Below are 10,092 nucleotides of genomic sequence, written 5' to 3' on the forward strand. Positions count from 1 at the left end.
GGTGTGCAGGGGCTGCCCGCAGAAGCTGAGGGAGTTGTGCGTGGGGAGTTGCATATGTGTGTGTGTGTGTGTGTGTGTGTGTGTGTGTGTGTGTGTGTGTGTGTGCGCGCGCGCGCGCTCATGCGCGTGTGCGTGCGTCTGCGCACGCGTGCGTGCGACGGCGCACATGTGCAGGGGTCAACTTACTTGATGTCCCTGTGGACGATGTTGAGGCTATGGAGATCCGCCAGCACGCTCAGCAGCGGCCCAATGACCTGGGAGGGGCGCGGGGGCCGCAGCAGTGGGGGGCGCGGCCGGCGAGAGTGAGCTGCTCGCAATCACAATTCGCCGCAGGCTTCGTGCGCTCGCCGCTGCCGCTGCCCGGCGCAGCCCCGGGCCCGCGGGCCCGGTCGAAAGCGGGGCCGCAGCACTGCAGCGGGGCGGCTCATGTATGGCGTTCGGGGACGCGGGACGCGGCAGAGACCCGGATTTGGGCGACGCGGCGCATGCGGCGCGGGCGCGCCGGCCGCCCACCTCCTGGCATATTGCCGCCTCCCCTCGCCCGAGGCAGCCGCCGCCGCGCATGCGCGTGAACAGGTCGCCGCCCTCGCAGGCCTCGAACGTGAGGTACACGTTGTTGGAGCACTCGCTGGTGCCCAGCAGGCGCACGACGCCGGGCAGGCGCAGCGCCCGCAGCCAGGTCAGGATCGCGACCTCGCGCGCGACGTTGAGGTGGTGCCTCTGCTGCATGGCGGCCTTGTGGTAGACTTTTGTAACCAGCTTTGAACGCTGGGAGCCGTGAGGCAAGCCCGGGCATCCCGGATCGAATCCCCATCCCGAGCAAGGGCCGCAGGCGTCTGTGAGGAACACCGTGCTACACCTGCCACGATGGAGAACCTTTGTCGAGTTGTAAGCAGCCGCCATGCCCTTGGCAAGTTTTGGCGGGATTCGGCAACACTGTATCAGATTTGCGTTTCAATTGCCAGAAGCGTGGGTGACATACACATCGAAAACTATCATCCAGACTCTTAACATACGCAACGTGGCGTCTGACATAGCGGGTGGTGCCAGGGTGGTGCAGTAGTCAAAAGAAAGTCAAAAGCTTGGTCTATGACTCCGTTCTGATCTCGGAGCCGCGGGTGGAAACAAGCACAGACCGGAACATGAGAAAATCATACATTATTGATGTCAAAATCTTTCAAGGGGTCTGCCAGTGGCGCGTGATCTTTCTAATAGTAATACGATGATTCCCCCTCGATCGGGTGCGATGCATATCACTTAAGCATTTGAAAATGTCCTTCGAAATTATACAAGCATCTCTTCGGAGCGGGGACAGCGCCGCACTCGGCCAGGCCGCCGCCCTCCTGCTGCAGCACCGATCCAACTCTAGCAGTCGGGCGGCGCCTCGTGGCGGACTTGAGGCACTGGTCACCTGCGCAGAGGCATGCATCAAGGTGAGACGCACTCAAAGTTGTCGTGTCACCAATAATGTCTCAAAACCTGCAAGACAGCCTGCCGCATGGCGCACAAAAAGCGGCTGGCGCTGTGCTCAAACTAGCGCGCCTCACAACTCATGTGCGCTTACAATGAACCGCCGGGCAGGCCGGGCGCCTGGACACCGCGAAAGCGTCCCTGCGATGCTACTTCCAAGATGCGCGGGGGTGCGCCGCGCTGCCATGCGTGCGTTGGGCGCTACAATAGTCACTGGGGGGGGCGGGGGGAGCGGCGACCCACAGACAGGATCCATGTCGCCGGTGTAGGGGCGCCTCCACCGCCCTCAAGGGCAGCGGCGGGGCGAAGCTTGCGCTGCAGCTGCGATGCAGCCAGCCGCGCGGCGGGCGGGCCGTCAGCGTGCGTCTGAGCCTGCTGCTTCCTCGGGGTGCAGGTGCCGCGACGACGCGCTGGGCGAAGCGGGTGCCGGGGCAGGGCTCCCGCAGGACCAGTTCGCAGTGCGCGCCCTGTACGCGGCCGGCCAGCTGGTGGCGCAGCAGGCGTCTGCCTTGAAGGTGCGGCCCGGCCCCGCTCCCACGCACCCGGCCCCGGAGGCCCCTACGGCGCATACGCAAGCCGCAACCCTGGCGCGCCCTGTTGCAAGGGATTGAGGTCGCGTGCAGCTGTCGCATGCGGCAGGGCGAAGCGCGTCAGCGCTTGTCATTGCTGCCCTGCTCCCCCTCCCCAGGGCCGAGCGCTGGTGGACGCCACTCTGGAGGCGGTGGGCCTCATCATGCAGGGCGTGGACATTGCCGCAGCAGACCCCAGGCGAGATGATGAACGCATGGAGCCCCGCACGATGCCGACTGCTTGAAAACATGCACGCATGCATGCACATACGCCGCATACTGTACGCCACACGCATGCATGCGCGTGCGCGCACACATGCAGACACACACGGGAACATGGACACACGCATGCGTGCACATGCGGTGCTCCGCATGCGCACGAGCACCACCCTGCAAGCGCCCTTTGACAATCAATTGTCATGCGCTTGGGGCCCCTCAGCCCGGCTGCGCGGGCCGCCTTGCACTCTCGCCCCACGCATGGCCTGCCAACATGCATGCCCCATGTCCACCCTGTCAGGTGGTCGTTCCTTGTATACAATGGGAGCGTGCACCACCACCACGCGGCGCGCGCGCTGCAGCGCGACGGCGCCAGGGCGCACCTGCTGGCCAGCCAGGGCGCCGTGTGCCAGGTGGGTGAGGCTGGTGGGACGCTGCGCAGCAGGCCTAGTGTGGAAGGGATGAGGTGTGCCGGTCACGCTGGTTGGAGGGGTGCGTGCGCTCTTGTGCAAGGGGGGCGCCAAGCGAGCCGCGCCGCACCGCCGCGATTGCCAAGGAGAGGCAGCCGCTGCCATGCGCGCGGCACAGGCGCTGGAAAAAGCAGGGGACGCGGCCCCGCCCGAGTGGCGCGTGCGGCAGTTGATGGCCCTGGCCATGTGCCAAGCCGAATGTGGGCGCGCTGACGAGGCGGGCCGGGTGCTGGGGCGGGCCCAAGACCTGGCGAACAGATGCGGCCTTGAGAGCAGGGTAAGGGCCGCCGGCGGCTCCCTGCATTCGAGGTGGAAGCTTCTCAGAAGCTGCCTGTTGGCGTGTCCCTGACGCAGCGTTCAGGAGCAGCGACCGGGGTGATGCTTTTGATCGCGATGTGTGGTGCTGAATATGATCAGTCCCCAAGCCTGTGCTGGGTGAATCCAAGCCTGTGGATTGGTACGCTCACCATTACTTGCTGCCCTGCGCAGCAAGAGGTGGCGCGCCTCTCGATGCACATCACCTGCACGGCAGCCAAAGCCACCCCCGCGGGCAAGCCTGGCCCCGGCGGCAAGGGCGCGCCCGCCGCCAGCGTGCCGCCGCCCCTTGCGAAAGCGCCAGCGCCGGGTGCCTCGGCCGGCGCCACGACCGCGGCCGCGGCGCCGGCTGCAAACGCAGCGGCGGCGGGGCGCAAAGGCGGGAAGGGCGGCCCCGCCGCCGCAGCGGCGGCGGCGGCGGCGGAGTCGGCAGCCGCTGCTGTGCACGTGACTCAGGCTGAGAAAGATAGCGCAGTGGCTTCCTTTCAATGGGTGATGTCATCACGGCCGGACGTGACGGTGGCGGCGCAGCAGCTCAAGGACGCCTGGGCGCGGGTGAGGGCCGGGGTTGTGCGCGCGGCGCGGCTTGCTTGCGCTCTTCAGAAAAGAGCAAATCAGCAGTCCTCGTCAGGCTCGCTGGGTAGCGGGCGCTGCTGGCTCAGTGACGGCCAGAAGTTGGTCCGTGGCCAGCCGGGATGGAGCCCGCGCGTGCGCAGCGCCGCCTGGGATGAACGCACCAGCCGTTCCCGCCCGCACGGCCGCTTGCCTGGCCCAACAGAAAGCGGTGCATCGCAAATCCTTGCTGCCTCACCGCTTCCTGCTGTGCGCTGCCGGCTTCGTGGGCCGAACGGGCCTAGCGGCACACTCCCACGCAGCATGAGGCGGGCGGCGCCTCGCTGCGCGCACGAAGAGCCCCTCGTCGCCGCCAAACCGCGGCTTGCCGCACATCCTTGCCTCTGCCCTGACGCCCGCAGGTCGACCCGCGGCCCCAGGGGACGACAAGGGGGGTCAACCTCGGGGTGGTGGCCCGTATCGCGTGGGCCGCCGCCTGCTGCGGCGCGGCGCCGCTCGCCGAGGCGTGCGCGGCGCGCGCGTCAGCGGCGCCAGACCTGGGGCCGAGGGCGTGGGCGGACCTTGCACGAGCGGCGCTGGCACTGGCGGCGGCGAGGGCGCCGGAGGGGGTGGCGCCACCAACAGACAAAGGTGCGGCCGGGGCAGCGGTCTGGCGGGCGGCGCACAGTGTGTGCGGGCAATTGGGGTTGACTGCGGCAAGCGCAAGAGAGCTGGCGGCGCTCACGGCTCTTGACGGCAAGATGGTGCACTGCAGATGATCCTGTTTTCCTTATGCATTCGACCTCTTTTGTGCTAGATTTGCATACGGACCAGCACGCGGCAGTCCCGTCCATTCTGGGGATCGCCGGTCTTGGCTGTCTCTGCAAGCCAAGTCAGGCACGCGCCCCGCCCCGCCCCGCCCCGCGCTGCCCCGCCCCGCCCCGCACCCGCCGCCGCAGCCTCCGACCCCGTGCCCGTGCGGCGCGCGGCGGACGCGCACGCGGCTGTACTGGAGGCCCTGGAGGATGTGCTGGGCGCGTTCCTGAGGCTGAGGGATGCAGAGGGCATCCACTACGCCTCCAAGCTCGCGTGGAATGCGGGTGGGCGGGCTGTGTGGACAGATGGAAAGATCGTGGCGGAGGGCGCTTCGAGCGCGCGTGGCCGGCCGGGCGCTGTGCTGCGCGTCCAGGGGTGGTTGCGCGGCTGGGGGGCTGCGATGGGTTCGCGCGCGGGTCGGGTGATGGCAAACCACACGTACGGGTGTAGGCAAGGGGCGCAACTGCTGGGAGGGATGGCTCGGGGAAGGGGCCGGTTTGGAGGTGGCCCATTGGGGACGTGGGGTCACGGAGCGAGCAGTGCAACAATGTTCACGATACATGGGGGCTAAAGAGCTGGCAATGCAATGGGGCTGTCGCCTGCCTCTTGCTGTTTGGGCTGAGATGTCCAGAATGACAGCTGGCTTGGCTGATGTGGCGGCTGGCGATGCACTCGCTTGCTACGTCTCAAGCGCGGGCTGCGGCGAGCACCGTGCTCGGCTCGGGTGACCCGACACGCCTTCACCGCGAGGGCTGATCAAGGGTGGTGCGGCTTGCGTGCTCACCTGACGAAAGCCCGGACCCACGCAGGTCTGCCGCTGCTGCAGCCCAACACGCGCCGCCGCGTCAAGCGCTGCTTCGCGAGCGCCGCCAGGGCGCTCGAGGCCGTCGCGTCGCCGCTGGGGCGCCTGAGGGCGCAGCTGCACCTGGAGCTCGGAAAGTGTGAGGCGGACGACGACGCGCTGGTCAAGGTGCGGTGCACCTTCCAGACACTCTGTTGACTTTGGGTGACAGAGCTCTCCCTGGGAGCTGCAGGGGAGTGCGTTTAGTCGTGTGTGGGCGGGAGGGGGAATGACGGATTGTCAAAGCAGCGCTGCATCGATGCGACCGCGCTCGCGGGGTTAGTCAGAATCACGGATGGTGGCAGGCGGCGGCCGCGTTTGCAGGCAGCACGTCTGTGATACGGCACATACGTTGGTCAGCTTTGAAAATCTTCGAGTTGCAGGCCGCCTTTCCGTAAGCAGGCCGCCCCCGGCCCCCAAAACCCGGGCACGTGTGCCACCTCGCCTCCCCACGTGGCCTCGCTCCAGGCGGCCAAGGAGGTCCACCAGGCGCTGGCCCTGGACTACGCGGCTGCGGCGGAAGAGCGGGCGCAGTCCGGCCATGAGCGCCCCCTGGACAGGCGAGCGGGGCTCGAGCGGGGCCCCGCTTCCACGCGTGGCGTCTCAGCAGGGCGTGCACTGCTCTCTTTCAGAGGGCCAGACAACTTGGGGCCGGAGCCGCGAGGCCGGGACGGCCGCGTGCCTTGCAGTAGTCTCCTGGACAGTGGCGCGCCTGTGCTGGTCCAAGCCTCTGTACAGCCAAGCTGCTGTACAGCCACATGTGGTGCTTACCCGCTGCACGCTTGGGCGGTTTCTGAGTGTCTTTGGCTGCTCTGTAGTCCAGGAACAGTGTGCTGCTTGGTGACCGATGCTGCATGATCAACGCTCTCACGCTGTGGGCTGGGCCGGCCCGCCAGGCCGTCCCCCCAGCAGGGCGGACAGCCTGGGAACCCAACGGATCATGCACGCGACATCAGGGGCCAAGATGCGACAGTGTCATCAATGCACCCCCCTCTACGCACACACGCACGCACACACACACACACACACAGACACACACACACACACACACACACACACAGGCAGCTGGCGCCCCTGGACCGCGCGTTCCGCGTGCGCGCAGGCTTTGAGTCTGGCGGCCTCGAAGATGCGGCCCTCGCGGCGCTGGAGCGCGCGCGCGGCAGCGACAGCCCCGCCCTGCGCGCCGAGTACCTGTCAAAGTGAGGGACGGCGTTGTTTCATTGACACGTGACGCAGTAAGGCTGGTCCGTTGCTTGGCCGCCGTGATGTCTGGAGCCTGAGGCCGCCGTTGATGCATGGACCAAGGCTGCGTCATCACCCTTTGTCCTTACAACCATTGGCATTAGGGCTGCATTGGGGCAGCCAGGACGATGAATCAGTCGAGCACGGAACTTCCCCGAAGGGCACCTCGGCGGACGCCGCCCGCCTGGCCCCGCACCGCAGGGCAATCGCCCAGCTCTCCTCCCTCCCGCAGCTCGCGCCGCCCGACGCGTCTGTACCGCCCGCGGAGCGGGCGCCTGCGCAGGTCACAGCGCGCACGCGCGCGAGCATATGGGCGGAAGTCGTGAGGGTGAGCTTCTCAAGCTGATTGGTTGCATGCGTCGTGCAGCCGAATGCCTTCATTGATTATCGATCTGATATCTGACTGGCTGGCAACCAAGATCTTTCCGTGTGACAAACCATGACGGCAGCCCTAATGACCCTGCTTGGCCTGGTGGAACAGCTGTTATGCATATGCAGCGAAACTCACAGCCACGCATGCAGCGCGGTGCCTTGGCCCGCCAGGCACCGCCGCAACACATGCCCCCGGCTGACGCCGCCCCTCCCCGCGCCCACCTGCCCGCCCCGGCCTGCGCCCACCGCAGGTGGCGTGGGCGGCGCGGCTCGAGGCCGTCGTCCTCGACGCGGCGCCGTTTGTGCTGGCGGCGCGCTGGGCCCCCGAGGTTGACCGCCGCATGACGGCGCTGCAGGTGGGCGGGGCTCTCACAACCTTGGACGCGCTCGTCCGCCAACCGGGAAACTCTCCCTGCTTGTACGCCTCCCTCTTCTGACGTCTAGATGTTGGCGACGGGTGCCGATGCATGCGCATAATTGCATTGCGGTGTGTCCTGAGGCCCTTTTGCCAGGCATTTGGCAGACTCACGCCGCAACTCGCGCGCTCCGCCGCCGGTCGCAGGCCGAGATTGCCGCGTTGGAGGTCGAGGCGTGCCTGGCGGCCCTAAGGCGAGACGAGCCGCCCAGCTTGCTGGGAAGGGGGGGGGGGAGACCAAAACTGTGCCGAGCCCACACGGCTCCGGAAGCGCGCGGCAGCGGGGCGCCTTTGCGACCCTCACCTGATTGCTGGTGGACGGGCTGCGCTGCTGCTGCCCCCAGGAAGCTCCAGGCGGAGGTGGTGCCGCCGGCGGACCCGTCTGCCGGCAAGGTTGATGTGGAGGACGGCATCAGGGTGCCGCCCACAACTGCCGAGCAGCTGCAGAGGCGGGTGGCAGACGTGAGCCGCCGCTGCGGCGCGGAGCCCTTTTTTTTAGAGTTTTCCGGAACACGCTGACGTGGCTTCGTGCGTGGCGGCTGGTTGCCTTCTCTCACTGCAGCACAGGCCGTGTGCATGCAAGCACGTGTGTTGCATGGCGGACGCGTATCACATGCTCGTATTTGGTAGCGCCCTGTCTTCATTCTCCTGGAGCTCACCCGCAGGGCTGCTCGCGCAACAAATGCGGACGCTCACATCCGGCAACCAGCCTCCCCGCCTTGGCTGCGCCCGGGCCCCCTCCAGCCGGCATAACCCCCAAGCCAGGAACCAACCCTTAGACTGCAAGCCGCACAACCGTACCGCTCAAACTGCAACCCCCAAGTCGTCACATCCAACCCGCGCCCCGCGGCCCGCGGCCCGCAGGGCATATTGGAGAGCATGCGCGCCGCCGCGGAAGCTCAGGAGCCATGGCGTCTGGCCAACAGCGCGGCGCTGGCCTGGAACGCCTACCTGCCCCTGCTGCAGCGCCGCCGCCACGCGGAGGCGCTGCCCGTCCTGCTGCCGGCGCTGCAGCTGCTCCTCCAGCCCGCCGCGGCGGCGGGCCCGGGGCCGCCCCCGCCGCCTGGGGGGTCGTCGGGCGCGCAGCAACAGCAACAGCAGCAGCAGCCGGCGGCGGGGGCGGGCGCCGCGCAGCCGGCAGGCGGCCAGCCGGCGCAGGCGGCCGGGAGGCGATGGGAGCTGGCCGCGAAGCTCGCAGAGGCGGTGGCAAACGGGGCGGAGCACGTGGCGTTGCTGCAGATGTTGAGGCCGGCGCCGCCCGCACCCGCCGCGTCTGAGACCTCAAGGGCGTCGTCCCCCGCGCCCCGCCCGGGCTCCGCGCTCGCGGCCGTGGCCGCGGCCGTGGTGGCAGCGGCAGGGGGCGGCGACGGCGGGGCGCGGCAGCTGGCGTTCAGGCAGGGGTTGACGCCCTGGTTCTGCGACCTGCAGCAGGCACGCCACAAAGCCGGTGAGGCAATTACATACCAACCGCTGCACCCCTCGATACGTGGCTGGGCACTGTGCGACACGTGCATGTAGCGTGTGATATACAACGTATGCCGCCGCCGGCCGCTTTCGGGTCTGCAGATATGCTGTTCCCCTGAAATTCGCACCCGAACTGCCGCGTCGCCCCTGCGCCTTCCGATCCATCGCAGCGGCCGCCGGCCCCGAGGGGCTGAAGCGCCTCGCCTCCCCCGACCAGCCGAAGGCACTGTCGGTGCTGATGTCATCCGCCGCCGCCACCTGCCAAGAGGCGCTCGCGCGCGGCGCCGCAGCCGGCGCGCCGCAGCCGCAGTCGCTGCTGCGCGCCTTCGCCCGCCTGCAGCAGTTGTGGGCGGCCGCCGGCGCCGCAGACGCGGCGCCGGCCGGTCCGGCGGCGGCGGCCGCCGCCTCTGCCGCCGCCGCCGCTGCTGCAGCAGGCGGCGGCGGGGCCGCGCCCGCGCCGCTGCTGCTGCCGCCTGGGGCCCCTCCTGCCCTGGAGCTGTCTGCCAAGGTGCTGTCTGCGATAGAGGCGCTGACAGCATCGCCGGCGCCGGCGGACGCAGCGGGCCAGGCCAAGACTGAGCAGGCGAGCCCAGCCGCCTGTGTTGCTTGGGAATGTTACCTCGCCGCATCTCTAGCCGCACCCCAGCAAGCTGATTCATACGTGTGCATGCAAATGATGTTGTCCCCATGCATAGAACCGTGTCCTTGAAACTGCAACCTGCCCCGATCCGCCGCCCACAGGCCGTCCGCGCGGCGATGACTCAGGTGTCGCAGCTGCCTGCGGCCGACGCAGAACTTTGGGCGCGCCTCTCCCGCGCGGCCGCCGCGCAGCGCTGCTGGCCCCACGCCCGCGACTGCGCGCGCGGGGCGCTGCCGCCCGAGCTCCGGGCGCCGGGCGCCCTCGAGGCGCTCGGGGCCGCGGCGGCGGCGCCGCCGCCGCCGCATGTCGCGCGGGAGACGTGGTTCTGGCTGGCCGTTGCGGAGATGCAGCACGGGCAGGTGCGTGGAGTGCAGGTTATGCACGTGCAGGCAAGGCGCCAGCGCGAGGCCAGCCTCATTTCAAAGGCGGCACGGAGCTTCCGACAGCAGCGACCGCCGCGCGCCCGTTGAACCGGCCCTGCCCTTTAAACTTAGTGGGCAAGCACACACCTTGGAGCGCGCCAAGCCGCTCGTCGCCGGTGACGCCCCGCCGCCGTGCACCCGGGGCACCCGTCCGTTCCCACCCAGGCGCTGCTGGCGCTGCTGCGCCCGGAGGCTCAGGACCTGGCCACCCAAATCCAGGTCCGCCGCGCCGCCGCCGCGCGCCACGCCGCCGCGGCGCGCATGGCGGCGCTGGCGGGGCGCGCCGAC

At 68.7% G+C, this 10,092-nt stretch overlaps 2 protein-coding genes across 2 annotated transcripts; one reads left to right on the forward strand and one right to left on the reverse strand.

Annotated features, from left to right (window-relative positions):
- Positions 1-182: 182 nt before the first annotated feature.
- On the reverse strand, positions 183-729 carry MNEG_10145 (hypothetical protein; the record flags this gene model as incomplete). Its single annotated transcript, XM_014041382.1, has 2 exons — positions 183-254; positions 514-729. 2 exons carry the CDS (start codon positions 727-729, stop codon positions 183-185), a joined length of 288 nt encoding a protein of 95 aa, XP_013896836.1.
- Positions 730-1,724: 995 nt separating this feature from the next.
- On the forward strand, positions 1,725-9,741 carry MNEG_10146 (flagellar associated protein; the record flags this gene model as incomplete). Its single annotated transcript, XM_014041383.1, has 18 exons — positions 1,725-1,735; positions 1,865-1,985; positions 2,159-2,191; positions 2,618-2,668; positions 2,844-3,002; positions 3,215-3,595; positions 4,015-4,243; positions 4,552-4,692; positions 5,218-5,378; positions 5,718-5,782; positions 6,311-6,448; positions 6,693-6,819; positions 7,115-7,219; positions 7,426-7,454; positions 7,623-7,740; positions 8,143-8,725; positions 8,913-9,343; positions 9,484-9,741. Coding segments are annotated over 18 exons (3,141 nt in total), but the record flags the coding sequence as incomplete, so codon positions are not given.
- Between the last annotated feature and the right edge of the window lie 351 nt (positions 9,742-10,092).

This window comes from Monoraphidium neglectum (assembly GCF_000611645.1).
Source record: "Monoraphidium neglectum strain SAG 48.87 unplaced genomic scaffold scaffold02199, whole genome shotgun sequence".
NCBI lineage: Eukaryota > Viridiplantae > Chlorophyta > Chlorophyceae > Sphaeropleales > Selenastraceae > Monoraphidium > Monoraphidium neglectum.